Consider the following 23,063-nt stretch of genomic DNA (forward strand, 5'->3'; position numbering starts at 1 on the left):
TTTTCAAGGACGACTCAAATAAGAGATCTGTCTCACAAAATACGACTCGTGAGACCGTCTCACATAAGTTTTTGCATATAGGAAATAAGATTTGGATCTGTAATTGGAAAATTTATGGATTCCGAATTTCAGTTTGGTATTTGGTGAAATTTTAAAATGTTATTTAAGAATTAGATTTGATGGTTGATAATTTTATAATTTGATGTTTCAAAAATTCTATACTGCTGAAAATAATATTATTTCATTTATCAAGACACTAGAAATTTGAGAAGAAAATACCAAATCTTGATTTTTTAGATAAAGAAAACTATTTATAGATATTTAAAACTTTTAATTAAATTTAAAATAAATTTCTCAAAGTATATAAATTATAATAAATAAATTGATTTTAAAGACAAATGTATAGGCGCCATTAAAACAGTGGGGCTTCGAACTTGCCGATAGCCCCAGCTGGGATTTCTTCAGCTTCTCCCCAACTCTTCCATTGCATTCTTGAATTCATGCCCGTCCGAATCTATCCCGCCGCCGTCCATGCTGAGGTTCACTTTTAGTTTAGACGTGGCAGATAGGTAAAGCATGGCTCCAAAGTGGGGCCCTGCGTATCAACTCGAATGAAGAAAAAGAATGCATCTTTTATTGCAAAGTTGTTGCAGCTATGCGTTGATCACACGGCACAAAGGGCTGGTAAACTTCTTCAAGCTTATATACTTCGCACCAGCCATTTTTCAAACATTTATCTTATCAATCGTCTAATTGAGCTCTACTCAAGATGTGGCGATACAGCAGCAGCGCACAACCTGTTCAACCTAATGCCTGTAAGAAACTTGTTCTCGTATCAACCTATTTTGGACTCGTATTGCAAAGCAAATGACTTGTGGAGTGCATATGAAATATTTAGTCACATGCCCGAGAGGAACACCCTTTGTTGGAATTTGATGATTGGCGCCTTGTCACGAAATGGTCACAAAGGGATGGCCTTGGAGTGGTTTTATCATATGAGGATGGGCGGTTTGGTGCCCAACCGTTTTACCTTAGCAATTGTTTTGAGCGTCTGTGGGAGTTTGGGCGATGTGTTGTGTGGCAGGGAGTGTCATGGAGTTGCTATGAAGCTTGCCCTAGATGGGAATGTGTACGTAGGCAATGCTTTGCTAGGAATGTACATGAAGTGTGACTCTGTTTCGGAAGCTGCTGTTGTTTTTAGGGGCATGCTGGAGCATAATGAAGTGTCTTTTACTATAATGATGGAGGGGTTAGTGGAAGCGAATCATGCTGATGAAGCATTTGGCATGTTTATATTAATGCATAGAAATGGTCTCGTCGATAGTATCTCGATCTCCGGTGTTTTGAGTGTCTGTTCTAAATTTGTGGCTGAATTTTCTTTTGAAAATAATGATGGTGAGACGAATTTGCATAACCTGCATGGGAAACAAATACATGGACTTGTTATTAAACTGGGATTCGAAAGAGATCTCCATGTAAATAATTCTTTGCTAGATATGTACACAAAACACAGTAACATGGAGTCGGCTGAAATGTTGTTTAACGGTATGTTTGAAGTGAATGTCGTTTCTTGGAATGTTATGATTGCTGGATATGGCCGGCAATATAATATGGGTAGTGTACTGGAGTACATTGAACTGATGCAGAGACGTGGGTTTAAGCCTGATGAGGTTACTAATGTTAACATGGTTGCTGCTTGTGTCAAAAGTGGGGATGTTGATACCGGGCGTCGGATATTTGACTGTATATCATCACCAAGTTTGACTTGCTGGAACGCTATGATCTCGGGGTATTCACAAAACGAGTACCATCATGAGGTAGTGATCCTTTTCAAAGAAATGCAGTTCAGAAACATGAGACCCAATCGCACAACTTTTGCAATTGTTATCATTTCCTGTGCAGAAATGGGACTTTTGGAGGCTGGAAAGCAAATCCACGCTTCATTGTTGAAGACTGAGCATTTTGCTGACCCTTATGTTGCCAATGGACTTATTTGCATTTATTCAAAATGTGGTAAACTAGAAGTTGCAAAACATATCTTCCGTGAGGTACCCCAACCTGATATAGTTTGCTGGAATTCAATGCTTGCAGGTTTATCCCTTCATTCTTTGGAAACCGAAGCTTTTAAGTTCTTCAAACAAATGCTAGGCAAAGGGATGCCACCAACTGAGTTCTCTTATGCTATCATAATAAACTGCTGTTCGTTACTGACATCTTTGTTTCAAGGGAAGCAGGTTCAAGGTATGATACTCAAAAATGGATATGGAAGTGATGTATATGTGGGAACTTCTCTAATTGATATGTACTGTAAATGTGGTGAAATGGATGGGGCTAGGCGGTTTTTTGATATGATGCCCTGTAGAAACACAGTAACCTGGAATGAGATGATACACGGTTATGCCCACAATGGGCATGGAGATGAAGCTTTAAATTTATTTGAAAACATGGTTCAAGCTGGAGTAAAACCTGATTCTATAACCTTTGTCTCTGTTTTGACCGCTTGCAGTCATTCTGGATTTGTTGATACTGGGGTTAAAATCTTCAATATAATGCAGAAAGAACATAGTATAAAACCACTTAGGGATCACTACACTTGCATTATTGATTCCCTGGGCCGTGCTGGCCGATTCAGTGAGATTGAGGCACTCATAGGTAAGATGCATTGCAAAGATGATCCTATTATTTGGGAGGTTTTGCTTGGTTCATGTAGGGTTCATGCCAATGTGAAGTTAGCAAGAAGGGCAGCAGAGGAGCTTTTTCGCTTGAACCCGAAGAATTCTGCCCCATATGCACTTCTAGTCAGTATGTATTCATCGTTGGATAGATGGGATGATGTGAAAGATGTTGGAAGTATAATGAACAAACAGCGAGTTGCCAAGGGACCAGGTTATAGCTGGGTTTGAAAGCATTTTGAGTGAATGAAAAAAAATCCCATTTCATCCGACCTATGAGGAAATTCTATGAATAATTCAACCCATAACAGTGCAGGAATATAATGTATCACCAAGGTATCTCTTGGCCATCCAAAGCAAACCCTTTTGCATTGTTGATGATGCTCAAACTTTCCTCAGTTTGTAACTGTCCCCCAAGAATCGGTGCTTCTTCAATATATTTTCCATTCAATAACTAATTTCTGCAACTGGGAAGAGTATTTAAGGCCGATTTTGAAGATCCAAACTTCTTTATGTGCAAGAACTTCAGAACCCAGATTTCTTTACCAGAAACCGCAAATCTAACTATGTGGTACATCTCATTTCACCTTTTTTCTTATACTGTTTTGCTTATAGATAGGACTACAGGCTGCTGGTATATTAAAATAATAACAAACTATGGTTCTGTTTGACGATTGTTCATGAAATGAAATGGCATAATCTTTTTTTCCTAATAACTTGGGATTGTATTTCTTGGAATTGGGCTATTACATGAAGTACTTGTCTGGAGATAATTCTCATAGTACTACTACTAATGGTATCACCTTTGCAAACTCTCCTCCGATAATATCCAGGGCACTAGGGCAGAGCCAACGAGAGTGAAGGAGTGATGTCCCCCTGCCGAATCTTTACACCAAATGTAAAAACTCAATTTTCCAAAAAAATGCTAGTTTTGCCTCCCTGTTGTAATTTCTGGGTTCGTCTCTGATCACATTATTTGCTGGTGTAGTTTTAAAGATCAGACTTGAGTTTCGAGTCAAAGACTCGTTGCAGAAGGATTGTTTGAAATGTCCCTTGTTTATATGTCTGGTGTTATTTAAGAAGCTATCCCTTTCACTTTGTGGATAAGATTAGATCATTGAGATGCTATGATGTTTACAAAGTCACATATATACCATGTACACCTGTTTATCTCTATCATGCATTGTTACAGCACAATCTATGTTTCTTGGTTTCATTACTAGTAAGTTCCATTTTCTCTTTTGGCAGCCAGAGCTTGGTCGTATGGAAGGGCTCTTCATCACAATGTAAGATCTTATCTCCACACCAAGAAGAGAATCATTTCGTGCTCGAAAAATGTTAGCTTTTAGGGCTTCAGTTAGATTTCAAAAAAGAACATAGAATATAGATTTAAGTTACTTGAAATACTTCAGTAATGCCAATGTATCATGCACATAAATACAGTGTCAGTTTGGAAGTTAATGATCAGTATCTTGATCATTTGGGATCCTTGGGGATCACATAGTTTCTGATGTATACTGAGTCAGATGTGTCGATAAACTGGGATTCAAAAATTTGTAAGATTCTGTGGATGTTGGTACATATTTTAAAAAAATTATATCTTGAAAATTTTTTCTATAGCACTTCTCTGTAAAATTATAATAAAAAAATACTATAAATTAGATGAGCATCATTCGAAAGAGATCGGGGACCGAAATAGGAATTATCTCCGAAACCAAAATATTTTTTACTTTGGTTTCAAAATCAAAATCGATTTAATTAATGTTCGGTGTCAATTCCAAGGAATAAGAAATCGAAACCAAACCATTAATCATAGTTGTAATTTTATCTAATCATGAAAGAGACCATAAATAATAGTATATTAAATTTTGGGATTATATAGCTTAAACTATTTGTCCTATTATTTTTTTCCTAATAAAAAGTTAGATACGCATAATTTATAGTATAAGTTTAATTATTTTTATTATGTTAATATCTAAAAATAGCATTTTCAACTGCTAAGTCAAATATCATTTCAATAGAAATTCCACAATTAGTCGGTCAAATCAAACTCACCTGAAAGCCCGCCTTTCTTCACCTATACGTTCGGAATTGTCCCCATTTTCAAGATTTGGTGCTTCTTCAATCCCTTTTCCGTTCAATAACACGTCATCTAAATCTCAAGAACAGTTCCTTTCTTGAACTTATTTTTCCCTTCTTCTTTTGGCAGATTGGACTCTTGTTAATTTCTTGTTTAGACTTGAATTTCTGCGAATGGGGAGATTATTCAGGGTCTATTTTGAAGATTCGGACTACTTTATATGCAAGACCTGCGGAACCCACATCGCCCTACAAGAAAGCTACGCTGATGACGAAGAGGTACGTCTTGTTCCATGTTTTCTTTTCCTGTACTCATTTAATGTTTGGGTTATAGGTAGTGATTATATTGAATTATGTACTGGTCTGGTGAGTGATCATGAAATGAAATGGCATCATCTTACAAACAGTTTTTGTTTTTGTCTTTTCTTTATAACATGAAATTCTTGTTAGGACTGAATTTTCATTATACCGGTAAAGATATCGGCTTTGCAAACCACCCTCCACTCGAATTCAAAATTCAAAGCCTCGGGAAATCGAGGGTGATGGAGCGATATACCCGCTCCCTCGAAAAAATTTGAAATTTTTCAAGAAATACTAGTTTCTATTCCCCAATATAACGGGGCCCTGATCGTATTATTAGCTGGTGTGCTGTCAAAGATCGCACTTAAAGTTTCTGAGTGAAATACTCATTGCAGAAAGATTGTTTGAAATGTTGCTTGTTATCTCGAGCTGTTTTAGATGCTATCCTTGTAATTTCATCGGATCATTGAGATGCTATTGTGTTTATAAAGATCACATTTCTACCATGTACACCGGTTTCTCTCTATTAAGCATTGTGACGGCATATGCAACATGTCTTGATTTTCCTTATATTTTTCATTCTCTCTTTTTGGCAGATAGTGCCTGGTGGCCTTGAAGGTCTCTTCCTCGACGTGTAAGTTACTTTCTCCGAGTCAAACAAGAGTAATTATTTCGAACTTGAAAAAATCTTAGTCTTTGATGGCTTCAGTTAGATCTGAGAATCAAGTTTGTACTTACGGATTAAGTTGCTTGAAAACTTTGGCAATGCTATCTATTTATCTTGCACATAAATGCAGTGTGAACGTGGAAGTTAACGATCAACAGCGACCATATGTTGGGATTCACACAATTTCTGATATATACTGCGTCAAATGTGGCGATATATTGGGATTCAAATATGTAAGATTCTGCATCTTTATCTCTGCTTTTTCAAGCCAGACATTTGATTATCCGAACGTTCCCATGTAATAGATACAGACTATCGTCGACGAAAGAATTATTAAGAATGATCTGCTGCAGCTAACAATGTAAGATTGTTACCAAATAGTATAGTACTACTATGGTATATCACTTATTTTAGCACTCTGCAATGCCAAGTTATGTTAATTCCTTGCAATTCTTGTCTTCTGAAAACGTTTTAACAGGGATAAAATCTTGTTGCGGAATTGAGATTTGAAACGGAAAAGAACTTATCATGGAACATCGAGTTGATTCTTGCATATCCTTTGATTTTGTAGGAATTCTTCTGTACTTCGAGTTTTCATTGTTGGTTTCAGGTTGGAGTGAATTACCTTGATCATGACATATGTTCTGATTGTAATTTTTGGGAAACAAGTCTAGCACAAGTTGTAGTTTTACTATATTTTTGGGTTCCAATATATGCGGTTATATGTGTAAACTAAGTGAATCGAGCCGAATATGAAAGAAAAATTAATTTGAGCCCGTTAAGGAGTATGTAAACTAAGCGAGAGACAAACAAAATTGATAACTTGAATTTTACCTTAGCAAATATGAGTATTTATAGGTGAATTATCGGCCTAATTTTTTGGCATAAAATCCATGATTGACTATAATTATCAATTTTTATATTAAAGAGAATAAAATCAATTTCTTAATGGATTTATAATCTATAAAAAGCTTAATTTAATAATTATATTCTATAATAATTGATGTAATCTAAATGTTTTTCCAGATATTGGAAATTAATTTGGGATTTTTTTTATGAAATTTATTATATTAAGTGGTGATGTATCTTGATTTCTCCTTAAATTGTGAGTTTTAGTTCAGCTACACTGGACATTTTTCCAGGAAATAACCAAATATCTAGAACGTCAACACCAAACAATAGGTTGACAGTTGCACAATTCCACAATGCAATAATACATGATAATTCAAAATTACGTAGATTTTGTCACATGACTAGGGAAAATCTTAATATTCCAGATGATGATGTCAATACAAGGTGCTTTTTCTTCGAACAATACTCTAGTATGTGCATTCCATATGTTATAAACACCAGCTTTCAGAACTGTACAACGTATCTTGGACAAGACAGAGTTGCCTCTGTATACTTCTCGACATGCCTTCAAGACCATGTTGCGGATCCCATAAGCTTCCACATTCCTAACCAATCTCGAACAACATTCCATATGCTTTTAGAAATATGACACGCGAAGAATAATAGTGCGGCAGATTCCTCACTCTGATTACACAATACATTATTCTTGTTTTCAATGTAACATTATATGTCTCTAATAAGAAAATTACCATGAGAAAGACTTCCATACAAGAGGTTTCCATGGCCAATGCCCCAGCTTCTGTATAAAGAAGTCATTAGGTCTGGTAAGCCCTCCATCATGACTGAACAATGTTTAAGCAAGAAACATTATAACCGGTGACATCCAAAATCGATACATGTGATTCAAAGATCTCGATAACACCTCAAGACATAAAGTAAACAAATATTCCATCAAGATCCCTTTAGGTCTGTTTGATGTATTTTTACTAATGAACTATAGATGATATGAGAGCTCGGATCATTAGGAAAATTCCCCAGACTGTCGGCAAAGAAATGGGGCCAATCAAAGAAAGAATATTGGCTGAATTTTAAACGTGATGGTCGGCAATCATTTAATAGGGTTGGTGACGGAAATTACGTATGAAATTCAAAGAACACGTTTTATACGCGGTTTCACACTGACAGGAAGTTCTATAAATAGAGCTTCATTCCTTCATTTCAAATCATCTCTTCTTCGAGTTTTCTCTCATCTTATAAGCATTTGAGTGGTTAGTTCTATAATATTTGTGAGGTGTTTTGTTCTCCTGTATTAAGAGAGTGTGTGTTCTCTTTGGAAACACAGTGAGTGAGTTCTACTTTATCTTCCTCGAAGATAACATCCCTGCTGATGACAAGCTTGTGAACAGTAGGATCCCACAAGCGAAACCCCTTTACTCCATCAGCATAACCCAAGAAGATACATTTTCTGGATTTCGAATCCAACTTCGATCTTTCTTGCTCATTGTACAGAACGTACACCGGACTTCCAAATGTATGCAAATGAGAATAATCTGTCGGCTTCCCGGTCCACATCTCTGAAACGTCCTCATCTCTTATTGCTTTAAAAGTACTAGAATTTTTTATTTTTTTTTTACAATCTCTCACATTTTCGGTCATTGCATGCACATGCAAATAAAATAATCTTTCACCATTTTAAAGTAAATCATCCAACTAGTATTTGAAAATTGAAAGAGAAAAGTCAAACCAGAAATCGTCAAACGTTTTACCAAACTTAAAAAGCAATAATTTGAAAAGTAAAGCCCATACTAAACCTCTCAAAAATCTCTCAAAAAGCTTAAGTAAATAATCTTAAAAATCTTTAACATAATTCATAAGTCATAATCGTAAATGCGGAAAAGTAGAAGCACTGGTCCTCGGGTTGTGTGCACCTTCAGTCCAGTAGTATCACCCGTCAAGTCCTCCCTCAGAACCACCTACATCCATCACACCTAGTGAGTCTAAAGACTCAGCACACCTTAATCTTTATAACGAGTAATACGTAATACAGTCAACATATAACGGTGAAAAATATTTGTACTTAAAATATCGTTTTCATGAAGATGCCTAAACATAAACATTTTCGTAAACATTTTCATGATGCATAAAACTTTAAACATAAACATTTTCATGACATGCATAAATAAACCTTAATCTTTTTTCTTTTTCCTCAACATGACATAACATTTTAACATGATCATAAACATTTTCCTTTTCCTTTTCCTTTTCCTTTTCCTTTGTTGAATTCAGATCGTTAATTGTGACTTTCCTCAATATGACATGACATGACGATGGATCCATCTACATAAAACCACAGTACTGGGCGGCGGGGACATCAGCGACACTCTCACCGGTCAACTGAGCCTTGGCCTAACATGATCGAATAGAAATACGATCGTCGGGGCTCCCTCTGGGGCCTTTTCCCATAAATGGGCTCCCTCTGGGGCCTTCTCCCCTCACGATATTCCCATTCTTCCGTTACCACAAAAGCGTTACCACATATTCGCAATGATGGAAACACGATCGTCGGGCTCCCACTGGGACCATAACCCTCACGACGTCGCCACCATTAACGAATTAGTCACAATCACTTCACATCCTTCAACATTTTTCATTCACATCACTTTAGAAAAATCATGAATACATTTACATTTTCCATTTTTGAAACCAAGCATGCAACATTATTTTAAATGTCTTCTTAAATAATAAAAAATCAAATAGACATTTAAAAATCATAATTGAATCATGAGAAATTCATAAACATTTAAAAATATCATTTTTAACATGAAAACAGCATTTCGGGCACTGCCATGACCTTTACTAATTTCCCGGTGTAAAAAGACCGTTTTACCCCTGGACTCGACTTTTTACGAATTCGACTATTTTCTTGATTTCTTGACTCTAAGATGTCCCAAATAATTATTTAAGCTTACATGAATTTTCTCGTAATTTTATTTGGCTTAAAACTTAGACTTTTTAATTTATCTTTTATTAGTTATTTTAACGGTGTTTAAATCCCGAAAAATACCAAACGTCGATATAAAATTCCTAAATTCTAGATTTAGTCTTTTTATATTATTTAAGCCCTTATGGACCACGACTCGACCCCTGTGAGATATAAAATTCCTAAATTCTAGATTTAGTCTTTTTATATTATTTAAGCCCTTATGGACCACGACTCGACCCCTGTGAGCCGTTTTCCAAATTTTCTTTATTTTGAAACCCAATTTGACACCTACGACCCCGAGCCATCTCTTAATTTTATCGAGTTACCCCCGAGCCATATCGAGCCAAAAGGTGCCCAACATCTTATAGTTGCCTACTGGACACTAAGTTTGCTAAGGAAAACACCCCAAACCCAGAAACGAACCCTCCCAAGTCTGCACAAATTCTGGCCGAGAAGAGCTCATGCAAGCCCCTCACGGTTTTGGTGCTTAGCAATCTACCCATGCATCCAGACCCTGAACCAACGTAACCTGCACTTTCTAAGGACCCTAAGGACACCACGCAACCCTGCCCTAGCCCCCTGGATTGCACCCCACATGCCTGCACGCAGCAAGACGTGCTGCGCGTCCAAGGCGAGAATTCTCGGGTAGGAGTCCCTCATGCAAGGGACTCTTCGCCGATCAACCCCAAGGTCCTAGCTTGGCTAGGACTCCTCCTACCTCATCCACACACCCTTGGGCAGCCCTGGAACCAAGCCAAGCCTCCCCAGCCCCAAGGAAAACCCTAACCCGTGCGCCCCAAGCTTGACAGTCCAAGCGAGCCCGTGCTTCTTGACAGTTCTGGATCTTGCTGGTAACTTTGTGGGCGTGTGTGTGTCTTAGGTTGATAGATCTAAAGCCTAGCTTTCCCTAGACATCATGGCAGCCCTCCCAAACAATAAAATCGTGAATCAAGCATCAAGAAAGTTGTACAAAAACTCGGCAGTTCAAGGCATGCAAAGAAGGGTTCTCGATTTTCTTGAAAATAAACTAACATGGTTCATGCATCAATTAATTACACAATAATATGGTATCATGGATGAGAAAAGGGAGATTAGAGGGTGCCTTTGCGTTATTAACGCTCGGATAATCGACGACGACGAAGAACGGAGGACGACGGGGCAAGAACCTCATGCTACTCCCTTCACAAAGCCACGGCTGCTGCCTTGATCTTCTTTAAATTAAAACTGCCGTGTGTGAGAGTGTCTTTGAAGGCTTGGGAGAGATTTTTAAATTTCAAAAACTTGGTGGCCGATTGGAATGAATCTAGATTGTGGTGTGTGAGTTTACTTAATATATTATATACTAATTTAATTATCTAAATAGGCTTAGGCCTATTAAGCCACAAATTAAGCCCAATTAAATTAGCTAATTTTTAAATAAAATAATTAAAAAGATTAGTAAAGTTTTCTTTTGAAAATAAATTGTGAATTTAATAGTCGGGTAGCTCGAAAGCTCACATTTTATTTAAAAATCCAATACCGATAAAATTACGTTCTGGCGTATAAAATCACCTCACAATCCGATACTTTCAAAATTTACTTAAAAACGTCCACCGCATTTTAAATAATTAAAAACAACAATTTAATAAAATCATTTTACAATTTTCAGCCCTCGGTCCCCGTTCCTCGCTCGTCACTTGAATAATCCTAAAAATACTGTTTTTATGCATGACGACAGTAAAAATATCAATTAGCATAAAAGCAGGTAAGTCACATAATTAATTAGCAACTACACTTAATTAATTAATTCATTTTCTTAATTTCCTAGATTCGCATGCCGTTGGATTACGTAGTCTTAAATTTGGACCTTACAATCTCCATCGGAGTCTTCAGATCAATCACCACTGAAGGAGAACGATTGATAATATAACAAGCGGTTTTGACTGCTTCCGCCCAAAATTATTTTTCTAGACCCGCAGTCCTCAACATAGCTCTTGTTCTATCCAACAAGGTCCTGTTCATCCGCTCCGCCACTCCATTCTGTTGAGGTGTGTAAGCCGTCGTGAACTGTCTCTTGATGCCCTCATGTTGACAAAATGCATCAAACTCGTCACTGGTATATTCTCCTCCATTGTCAGTCCTGAGACACTTGATTTTCTTTTCTGAATCAAGTTCAACCCGCGCTTTGAAATCTTTGAAGATCTGGAAAACATCTGATTTCTTCTTGATTGGATACACCCAACATCTCCTAGAGAAATCATCAATGAACGAGACAAAGTATCTCGCTCCTCCTAGGGATACAACCGGTGCTTGCCAAACATCCGAATGAATCAGCTCCAATATACTTTTGCTCCTGGCAGTAGAAGTGCCAAACTTTAATTTGTGTTGTTTACTGGTAACACAATGTTCACAAAAGGGTAGTGACACTTTTGTAAGTCCCGGCAGCAGCTTCCGTTCTGAGAGAATTTTCAACCCCCGTTCTGACATATGCCCGAGCTTTCTATGCCATAACACTGTTAATTCTTCTCCTGAACCAATTGATGCAACAGCTAGTTCTGCCTCTTTGTGTGTTTCTCCCATAAGTACATATAGATTTGCAGCAACCTTTTCCGCCTTCATAACCACAAGCGCTCCCTTCACAATTTTCATGATCCCGTTCTCGATCCGAGTTTTGCACCCGATGTCATCCAATTGCCCCAAGGACAAAAGATTTTTCGTCAGTCCTTTCACATGTCGTACCTCCTGTATGGTGCGAATGGTGCCATCAAACATTTTAATTTTGACAGTACCGACCCCAACGATTTCCAAGGCATGATCATTTCCCATGAATACAGATCCTCCTGAGATTGGTTCATAATGATCAAACCATTCTCTCCGAGACGTCATGTGCCACGTCGCTCCTGAATCCATAATCCATGTGTCACAAAATTTGTGTCTGCCTTCTGCAACTGTTGATGCTTCGCTGAATAATATTTCACCACTGCCTGAAGTACTGGCCACATTTCCTTGAGAACTTTTATCGATACTCGTACACTCTCTCTTGAAGTGCCCTTTACCGCAACATTTAAAGCAGTAAATATTTTTCTTCTTACTTCTCGACTTTGATCTACCTCGCCTTTGACTCCCACTGGAGTCACGGTCCATAAATCTTCCTCTTATCATCGGTAACGCCTCTGCCTGCTTCGAGGATACCAACCTATCTTCCTTATTCTTGCGTCGGCTTTCTTCTCCGAGAACCGCAGTTAAGACATCGTCGAATCTTAGAAAGCCCATAAGAATATTGTTGGTAATGTTGATGATAAGTTGATCTTATGAATCTGGTAGACTTTGAAGTAGAAGCTCCGCACGTTCATTTTCCCCTATTTTATGCCCCATGGAAGTGAGTTGGGCAAATAGAGTATTTAGTGTATTGATATGGTCGGTCATCGATGAGGATTCCGTCATCCGAAGAGTATAAAGCCTTCTCTTTAGGAAAATCATGTTGTGTAGCGACTTGACCTCATACATCTTTGTCAGAGTATCCCAGATAACTTTGGCTGTTTTTATCTCAGAGATACTTGACAAAACTTCGTCTGCTATAGTCAAGTGTAAATTGGCAACAGCGTTGTCATTCATCTCATTCCACTTTCCATCATCTGTAATCTCCACCGGTCTATCTCCAATAGCCGCCAAGCAATTTTCTTTTCTTAAAACTGCTTGTATCTTTATTTTCCACAGCATAAAATTATTCCGTTGAACTTTGTTATCTCGTACCTTCCCGCCATTATGTCTACAACAATTTTAGTAGACCGGACAAAATAATCCCGCCTTAAAAAAAAATCTCAAAAAATCTTTTCTGAGAAATGTAAGCAGAAAAGTCAAAGGAAGAGGCTGAAGAATAATTGGTTGAAAATAAAAACGTGGTCGGCTGAATTGAAGGGACGTGTTGAATAAGAATACGCGTTTTAACGCGTATTCACATTGACAGGAGGCTCTATAAATAGAGCTCCCCCCTTCATTCTGAAATCATCCCTTCTTCGAGTTTTCTCTCATCTTATAAGCATTTAAGTGCTTAGTTCTATAATATTTGTGAGGTGTTTTGTTCTCCTGTATTAAGAGAGTACGTGTTCTCTTTGGAAACACAGTGAGTGAGTTGTACACCACAAAATATTATAGTGGAAATTTTTTTCATCTTGCCCGTGGTTTTTACCCTAATAATTTTTAGGGGTTTTCCACGTAAATCTCGGTGTTCATTTTATTCTTTATTTTCCGGTTTTTACTATCTCAAATTCCGCACGTGGGACCAACAAGACGAAGGTCAAGTTTCTTGTGAAGCAGTACCAGAGCACGAAGAACAAGAACATATTGAGTCTGAAGTTTACAATGTGAGGCAGTCAACTCGAGACAGAAGACCACCAGGTTGGCTTTCAGATTACGTCACTGAAAGCAACATTGCATATTATCTATTATCAGAGGATGGTGAGCCATCGAGTTTTCACGAGGCTACTCAAAGCTCGGATGTATCCTTGTGGATGATAGCAATGCAAGAAGAGTTGGAGGCATTAGACAGGAATAAAACTTGGGATCTTGTTACACTACCACAAGGGAGGAAAGCCATTGGAAACAGATGGGTCTATAAGATCAAGCGTGATGGCAATAACCAAGTGGAACGGTATCGTGCTAGGTTGGTGGTAAAAGGGTATGCTCAGAAAGAAGGCATTGACTTCAATGAGATATTTTCTCCTGTGGTTCGGCTTACAACAGTCAGGGTAGTGTTGGCAATGTGTGCGGTGTTTGACCTACATCTAGAACAGCTAGATGTGAAAACGGCATTTCTTCATGGAGATCTTGAAGAAGAAATATATATGCTCCAGCCAGAAGGTTTTGCGGAAAAAGGCAAAGAGAACTTGGTTTGCAGGTTGAACAAATCTCTGTACGGTCTCAAACAGGCGCCGAGGTGTTGGTACAAGAGATTTGATTCCTATATCACGAGCCTTGGATACAACAGATTGAGTGCAGACCCTTGTACGTATTTCAAGAGGTCTGGTGATGATTATATCATTTTGCTGTTGTATGTGGACGACATGTTGGTAGCAGGCCCCAACAAAGATCAGGTCCAAGGATTGAAGGCACAGTTGGCTAGGGAATTTGATATGAAGGACTTGGGACCAGCAAACAAGATTTTAGGGATGCAAGTTCACCGAGACAGAAGTAACAAAAATATTTGGCTTTCCCAGAAAAATTATTTGAAGAAAATCTTGCAACGCTTCAACATGCAAGATAGTAAGCCAATTTCGACCCCTCTTCTTGTTAACTTCAAGTTATCCTCCGAGATGTGTCCTAGCAGTGAAGCAGAGAGAATGGAGATGTCTCGAGTACCGTATGCATCAGCAGTGGGAAGTTTGATGTTCGCCATGATATGTACAAGACCGGACATTGCTCAAGCAGTGAGAGCAGTTAGTCGGTATATGGCGAATCCTGGACGAGAGCATTGGAGCACTGTTAAGAGGATCCTTCGATACATTAAGGGTACCTCGAATGCTGCATTATGTTATGGAGGATCGGATTTTACACTCAGGGGCTATGTCGATTCAGATTATGCAGGTGATCCTAATAAGAGAAAATCTACTACTGGTTATGTGTTTACACTTGCAGGAGGAGCAGTAAGCTGGGTTTCAAAACTGCAGACAGTTGTGGCGTTATCTACAACAGAGGCATAATACATGGCAGCTACTCAAACTTGCAAGGAGGCAATATGGATTAAAAGGTTATTGGAGGAGATCGGGCACAAACAAGAGAATGTTCCTTTGTTTTGTGACAGTCAGAGTGCCTTGCACATCGCAAGGAATCCAGCCTTTCATTCCAGGACGAAACACATTGGAGTACAATTTCACTTTGTGCGGGAAGTAGTAGAAGAATCAAGTGTGGATATGCAGAAGATCCATACGAAAGAAAACATAGCTGATTTTCTGACCAAGCCAGTGAACACTGATAAGTTTGAGTGGTGCAGATCCTCAAGTGGCCTAGCGAAAACGTAAGCAGCAGGTAATGGCAAGATTGAAAGGATGTGTGGAGATGTGTTTGATTCTCAATCAAATCTCCAAGTGGGAGAAATGTCGGCAAAGAAATGGGGCCAATCAAAGAAAGAATATTGGCTGAATTTTAAACGTGATGGTCGGCAATCATTTAATAGGGTTGGTGACGGAAATTACGTATGAAATTCAAAGAACGCGTTTTATACGCGGTCTCACACTGACAGGAAGTTCTATAAATAGAGCTTCATTCCTTCATTTCAAATCATCCCTTCTTCGAGTTTTCTCTCATCTTATAAGCATTTGAGTGCTTAGTTCTATAATATTTGTGAGGTGTTTTGTTCTCCTGTATTAAGAGAGTGTGTGTTCTCTTTGGAAACACAGTGAGTGAGTTGTACACCACAAAATATTAAAGTGGAAATTCTTTTCATCTTGCCCGTGGTTTTTACCCTAATAATTTTTAGGGGTTTTCCACGTAAATCTCGGTGTCCAGTTTATTCTTTATTTTCGGGTTTTATTATCTCAAATTCCGCACGTGGGACCAACACAGACCCCTCAATCTTATGTGAAATGATGATACGTCTGATTCATGAAATTTTATTAAATTTATGTAAAAACAATATTACTTTTTTTTTGTAAATATAGATCGAGTCAACCTGTTTCATAAATATAAATCCATGAAATCGTCTCAAACGAAGCTATTATACGGGCTTAGGAAGTTGTAGTCATTTAGATAGATATAATATCACACCAAATTATTAAAATCCTTGAAAATTATGTGTGTGTGTGTGTGTGTGTGTGTGTGTGTATATAATCTATTATTATTAATTAATTTTGGTTTTTATTTTACATAAAATACCTCCATTGTTTTTAAAATTCATCTCCCGATTTGGAGGAGGAAAGGCTAATAAATTATTTTATTTAGTAATAACATTTTTCCATATATATATATATATATATAATATATATAAAAATACTTCAACTTAGGACATTTTTGTGGGCGCAAGTGGCTTTAAAGTGCCCCAAATTAATAATGTGGACTAAGTTGCATTTTGGGGGAAAGGATGAATGATTCAGTGCGATTCTTTCGTCGAACACCAAATTTCAATCTTGATTCCCCTTAAATTCCACTAAATCATCCTCGATTACGAGATCAATCCCCGAATTTGGCCTCAAATCAAACCAATTCTCAGCTGAATTTCACCTGAGATCCCAAGAAGCTCGCTTTCTAGGGTTTTCAGTCTCCGAGTTCCCCTATTTCATTTCAAGAGATGATTGTCAATCCCTATAACTCCCTCGATTCCAGCTCAAAATCAATAAATGAGACGGTGGATGGCTCGCACCACTTTACCATCCGTGGGTACTCCTTGGCTAAGGGTATGGGTCCAGGAAAATACATTTCGTCCGATACTTTCAGCGTGGGTGGCTACGAATGGGCTATCTACTTCTACCCCGACGGGAAGAACGTCGAGGATTCCTCGCTGTATGTGTCTGTTTTCATTGCGTTGGCGAGCGAGGGCACGGATGTGAGAGCACTCTTTGAATTGACTCTTTTGGACCAGAGTGGCAAAGGGAAGCATAAAGTGCACAGTCATTTTGATCGGGCGCTGGAGAGTGGGCCTTACTCTCTGAAATACAGGGGAAGCATGTGGTATGCATCTTCTTGTTGTGCTTGATTTTGTATGTGTTTTGTTTTGGGTTCATGATTTTCTTGTGATTTTCATGATAAATTGTTTTGGCTCTTTCTTTCTCCCTTTTTTGGCGAAATGGAGAATCGATTATTGGATTGGAGCGATACTATTTGGATTTTATTTAAATCTTTAATTGGTACTGTGATCTATGATTTTAGGACGTGTGGGTTTAAGATGATCAAGAAGTACTAACAAAATAACCGATATTATCAAATTATCATCATCATCTTATCACATTTCTGATAGTGGGTTGGCTATATGGATATCAGTTCTCCAAAACTAAGAGATTTTCTGAAGCGTAATCTCATAAACCAGGATCCTACTTGCTTGCTTTGCAGGGGATACAAACGGTTTTTTAGGAGGACTTCGTTAGAAGCTTCTGATTTTCTGAAGGATGATTGTCTTGCCATGCATTGTACTGTGGGAGTTGTTAGAACTCGTGTAGAAGGACCAAAATCTTACAATGTTCTCGTCCCACCATCAGACATGGGTCAGAGTTTCAAGTACTTGCTGGATACTGAAGTTAGCTGTGATGTAGTTTTCCAAGTTGGGGACGAGAAATTCAAGGCCCATAAATTGATACTTGCTGCTCGTTCTCCTGTATTTAGAGCACAATTTTTCGGTCATGTTGGAAATCCTAATAGTGACAGAGTAGAACTCGAAGATATTGAACCTTCTATTTTCAAGGTAATGCATTTGTTTCTTCTCCCCCCACCAATTTCAAAATGTTTGATCCCATGAAATATCTGAAATATCAGGTCTTTCTTAATGAACTACATTGAATTGCGAAGATCTAATTTTGTGCAGGCACTGCTACACTTCATTTACTCTGACAGTCTTCCCATTTTTCATGAAATAATTGACTCCACGTCTATGTCCACCTATGCAATCATGATGCAGCATCTACTAGCTGCTGCAGACCGTTTTGGGTTAGATAGATTGAAACAGCTATGTGAAGCAAAATTGTGTGAAGATGTTAGTGCTGATACAGTAGCGACAACTCTTTCTCTAGCAGAGCAGCATCACTGCTCGCAGCTGAAGTCCATATGTTTGAAATTTGCGGCAACAAACTTGGGAGGTGTGTGTAGTCCGTAGATCTGAGTGGTCCAATTTTTCAGGTTATGTCATTTTAATTCTTCAGCCTGTTATCTGCAGGTATGCTTGATGCGATGACATGAATGCCCATTGACTAGGGAGATTTTATGGTCATCTACTGTTGTAGTCATCTGCTATTAAATGTCTGGAAAGTGTTTTTGTATCTCCCTGATTTGTATATAGAAGACATATCATGGAATTTGTTCTTTTTCCTGGAAATATTTTGAAAAGCTTACATTTTATACTTAATGATAGACTAGTTTACAGAGCAAGTTGCTCAATCTCCCATCAATGGTGGTATTTTTCGGTCATCTACTTTAAATTATCTTAAATTGCTGTTATTTAACTTTTTAATATATAGTGTATAAAAATTGTCCATGGAGGGTTTAAAAAAATGGTCTATGGAGGTTCTTCTAGCTTCTGGTTGTAGTGAAATTGTTTGAAAACTTACATCTTACACTTGATGTGCTAATTTTAGCGCTAGAAAAGTGTTTTCTTTTTTAGAAAAACATTTCAGCTCAATTGTGGTTTTTTATTAGTTTTTCGTTTGTTTCCAAATATATTAATGTGTGACTTAGGAAAATGTTCTGGGCCTCTAGCACCATGGGACACTTCTTTAGTTTCCATACATATTTCTATTAATCGATCTAAGTCTCAGTGTGCTTTGGGTTATTTTTGTCTTTATATTCTTTTTTTATCCTCAAAGAAATTGATATCTGGTGTCAGAGGATTTTGCAATGGCCCCTGCAAATGTGTGACATTTTCAAATTGCAAAACAAAAGATGTGTAAAACAAAAGGGTCTGATAGAGTGAGGAAGTCTTATATCCAATCCCTCTACATGAATGTGACAATTAAGAGGAAAATCCTCAGTTAAATATCAATGGAAGTCCTATTGAGTGATTGCATCTTTCCAAACTAATCCAAATTATTTTAGAGAACCAATGCAATGTGGTTCTTCTTTATGCGAAACACATCATAAAATCTAGAGGCTTCATAGAGTTTTTCTGCAGTGGTATGGTTTCTTATATTTCGCAAGCATGTTTTGTTTGTGTTGTTACTATTCAAAGCTACAAGTCTCGTGTCCAGCTTTGAGAATGATGTGTTGCTCTACACAAACATCAATTTTCTGTACATGTAGTATGATCTAGAATCTTATGTAGAGCCACATTTGGTAATCCCTTCTTCTGTACAATGCGACTGTTGTTTCATTGCTGATAGAAACAGCATTTCTGCCTTATTGTCCCAACAAAAGGCAGAAGTGGTTTAGCTGTGTCTAATTCTACTTATGAAGTTTATCTTGAAACATTTATTTTGGGATTGGCAAGATTATCCTAAAGCCATTTTGTTTTAGCTATCTGAAGAAGTTTTGGTCTAAGAAGTTACGAAAAATTGTTAGTTTACCATTGCAGCATTCAAGTGGTGCTTTGTCATGATCCTAGGAAATTTCTAATCTATTATATGGTGTTAGAAATGTATGCTTCGATTTTATCTATTTGGTAAGATTTGTCCATATAAACCTGTGTTTTTAAATTTTCCATGCCAGGGTGGAGGGGAGTTGTGAATAATTTCTCTTTCATTTGTTGTGAACTTAACATGGAACAGAAATCTATACCTTGGGGTAGATTAAATCTTTTCGCGGCAGCTTTTCAACAATGTTCAACAGTTGGATATGAGTGGTATCATATGTCTCATTGCTGAAGACTTCATATGTATCTTGTAAAAAGGCTAGATCCAATCTGGATTTTTTGTAGTTGGGAAAATGTTTACCAGTATTGGCGTTTGAGAAAAAGATGTCTGGTATTGGTTTTATGATGGATAGTAAAATAATTTAAATTTCGGATTCTCTACTAGTTTTTGCTTTTGTGTGACTTTAATTGCAAAATCCATTAGTTTACAGATAGATGATTGGATAAACATCACGAGAGTGTATTTCTATTAGAAAGGTTTGATCAAGGATACTATTTCTTTTGTTCGGTGATATTTTTTAATGATATTTTTTTTGTGAGTTATGTCATGATTGTGCATTGTTTTGTGTAGAGAATCGAAGCATCCAACCGGTGTGAATGTAGTTATAGTATTATGTATATACAGAATCTTCTTCAAGCTTCAAAGTAGAGTTATAAAGAATACACTTTGCAGTATAATCCCGTTGGCTTTTTCTCCTTTATCCCCATTGCTTAAAATTTGATGCATTAGAATGTCTTTATTCACAATATTTCTAAAACGTTGACTATTTGTAACAGTGGTCATGGAATCAGAAGGGTTCAAGCACTTAGAAGAGAGCTGCCCCTCGCTCTTATCAGAACTGCTGGAAACGGTTGCATTAGTCGACGAGAAGTCAAATCTTGTATCAGGTAAGAAACGTAGTGGCAGCAGTATTTTCGGGTTAGATTTGGCTGCCGATGGTGGTGGTGTAGCAGAATCTGGTAATCCTAGTGGTAGGCGGCTGTGTAGGCGGATCTAATGTTGTGAAGCAAGCTTATTGATAAGACATACTAAAAAACTCTTAGTTCTATTGTATCGTGTTTATAGAAGTTAACTTTTACATGTATCAGTCGAATACTTTGTTCCGCACATTGGAATTTTTTTGTTTATTGTTGTATGCATGCCATTGTCGGGTTTGTAACCGATGTTTGTTGTGCTTATTCTAAGTGCGACTTGATGATTTGTTATTGATTTCATGCATGCGTCGTGGACACAGCGCCTGGCATATGATGTTCACGTGTATCTCTGTGGGGATGTAGGGAAACGATATTGTTGTTCGATGTAGATTAACGAGAATATGGATCGTGGGGCGAACATAACCATCGATATATTCAGGAGGCGTGAAATCATTACTAATAATTCACAAGAAAATTTATGATGTGGAGGGATATTCTGATACTGAGTTAGCTTGGTTCTTGCATGTTTTTATTTTCAGATATTTTTACACAAATTACTGTAGATAACATGTTCATCTTCTCCGAGAAATAGGTAGATCTTGACTAGGAAAGTAACCATCTGTTTTTGTGTGTGTATATGAAACGTCTGCCCTTTTTATTTTGCTTTAAAAGTACTAGTAAATTTTTTTTTTTTTTTTTTTTTTTAACCTCACATAGCATTCGGCCGAACCATAAAATTTCATAAAATATTTTTGACATCATTTTAAAATAAACAACCAACTAATATTTTTCTAAATCTAAAAATAACATTTGAAAAGTATAGCCCATACTATAACCTCTCAAAACCACTCATACTCATGATAAAAGTCATAAAATCTTTTAACGTAAATCATAACATATATGCGGAAACTAGCGTCGGTCCTCGAGTCATGTGCACCTTCAGTCCAGTCGGATCAACCATCAAGACCTCCATTAGCATTATCATGATAACTTGCATCCATCACACTTAGTGAGTCTAAAGACTCAACACACCATAATCTTTATAACGAGTAATACGTAATACAGTCAACATATAACAGTGAAAAATACTTGTACTTGAAATATCGTTTTCATGAAGATGCATAAACTTTAAACATAAACGTTTTCGTAAACATTTTCATGATGCATAAAACATTTTCAAAAGACATAAACATATCACTTAAACATATTCATATTCATGTACATATTCGTATCTATATTCATATTCGTATTCATGTTCATGTTCGTGTTTGTTGAATTCAGATCGTGATTGTGACTCGTATTCTTAAACGTATTGGGCGATGGATCCATCTACATGTAACCACAGTACTGGGCGGCGGGGGACACCAGCAACACTCTCACCGGTCAACTGGGCCCTGGCCTTACGTATTAACATATCATGGCATTGGAAATACGATCGTCGGGGCTCCCTCTGGGGCCTTTTCCCATAAATGGGCTCCCTCTGAGGCCTTCTCCCCTCACGATATCTCCAATCATATTCATCATATTCGTATTCGTATCAACGGAAACACGATCGTCGGGCTCCCACTGGGACCATAACCCTCACGATATTTCCAACATATTGTAGTCACAATCCTTCACATCCTTCAACATGTCGTATTTCCATCACTTAATAAAACATGCATATAATATCATTTTTATTTTGAAACCAAGTATGCAACATGTCTTTTAAATGCCCATATTTAAATCATAAAAATCATAGACATTTAAAAATCATAACTTAACATATTAAAAATCATAAACATCCATGAACATTTTTAAAATAAATATTTTTACATCATAAATGTTTAAAATAAACATTTAAATCATAAACATTTAAAATAAACGTTTTCGCATATTATCATAAATCAATAAACATATCCTCTTAAAAATCCATAAACATTTATAATTGACATATTAACGTTTAAGCATCCATGATCATTGAAAATAATCATATTAGCATATAAAACAGCATTACGGGCACTGCCATGACGTTTACTAATTTTTAGGTGTAAAAAGACCGTTTTACCCTTGGACGTAAAATTTCACATTTTTTATTTTTTCTTAATTCCATTGACTCTAACATGTCCCAAATAATTATTTAAGCTCACATGAATTTTTTCGTAATTTTATTTGGCCTAGATCTTAGACTTTTTCAATTTATCTTTTATTAGTTATTTTAACGGTGTTTTAATCCCGAAAATACCAAACGTTAATATAAAATTCCTAAATTCTAGATTTAGTCTTTTTATATTATTTTAGCCCTTATGGACCATGACTCGACCCCCGTGAGTTGTTTTCCAAAATTTCTTTGTTTTAAAACTCACTTTGACA

At 37.2% G+C, this 23,063-nt stretch overlaps 2 protein-coding genes across 9 annotated transcripts; both read left to right on the plus strand.

Moving 5' to 3' along the window:
- Positions 1-412: 412 nt before the first annotated feature.
- On the plus strand, positions 413-4,975 carry LOC140807562 (pentatricopeptide repeat-containing protein At4g20770). 5 transcript variants are annotated; one of them, XM_073164473.1, is made up of 3 exons: positions 413-3,243; positions 3,921-3,958; positions 4,882-4,975. In XM_073164473.1, exon 1 carries the CDS (start codon positions 612-614, stop codon positions 2,901-2,903), a length of 2,292 nt encoding a protein of 763 aa, XP_073020574.1. In that variant the 5' UTR covers positions 413-611; the 3' UTR covers positions 2,904-3,243; positions 3,921-3,958; positions 4,882-4,975. The 5 variants fall into 5 exon arrangements, with proteins under 5 accessions (XP_073020574.1, XP_073020573.1, XP_073020576.1 ...); XM_073164472.1 differs by lacking the exon at positions 4,882-4,975 and having other exon boundaries at positions 413-3,008; positions 3,072-3,243; positions 3,921-4,244; XM_073164475.1 differs by lacking the exon at positions 4,882-4,975 and having other exon boundaries at positions 413-2,013; positions 2,092-3,243; positions 3,921-4,244.
- Positions 4,976-16,555: 11,580 nt separating this feature from the next.
- Positions 16,556-21,009, plus strand: LOC140806552 (BTB/POZ and MATH domain-containing protein 3-like). 4 transcript variants are annotated; one of them, XR_012112585.1, is made up of 5 exons: positions 16,556-17,194; positions 17,573-17,921; positions 18,042-18,312; positions 18,390-20,478; positions 20,574-21,009. XR_012112585.1 is itself a non-coding variant. In XM_073163102.1 (4 exons), exons 1-3 carry the CDS (start codon positions 16,815-16,817, stop codon positions 18,327-18,329), a joined length of 1,017 nt encoding a protein of 338 aa, XP_073019203.1. In that variant the 5' UTR covers positions 16,556-16,814; the 3' UTR covers positions 18,330-18,352; positions 20,574-20,783. The 4 variants fall into 4 exon arrangements, 2 of the variants coding, with proteins under 2 accessions (XP_073019203.1, XP_073019202.1); XR_012112586.1 differs by having other exon boundaries at positions 18,390-20,468; positions 20,574-20,783; XM_073163102.1 differs by lacking the exon at positions 18,390-20,478 and having other exon boundaries at positions 18,042-18,352; positions 20,574-20,783.
- The last annotated feature ends 2,054 nt before the right edge of the window (positions 21,010-23,063 follow it).

Source organism: Primulina eburnea, chromosome 12, assembly GCF_022965805.1.
Source record: "Primulina eburnea isolate SZY01 chromosome 12, ASM2296580v1, whole genome shotgun sequence".
NCBI classification, from domain to species: domain Eukaryota; kingdom Viridiplantae; phylum Streptophyta; class Magnoliopsida; order Lamiales; family Gesneriaceae; genus Primulina; species Primulina eburnea.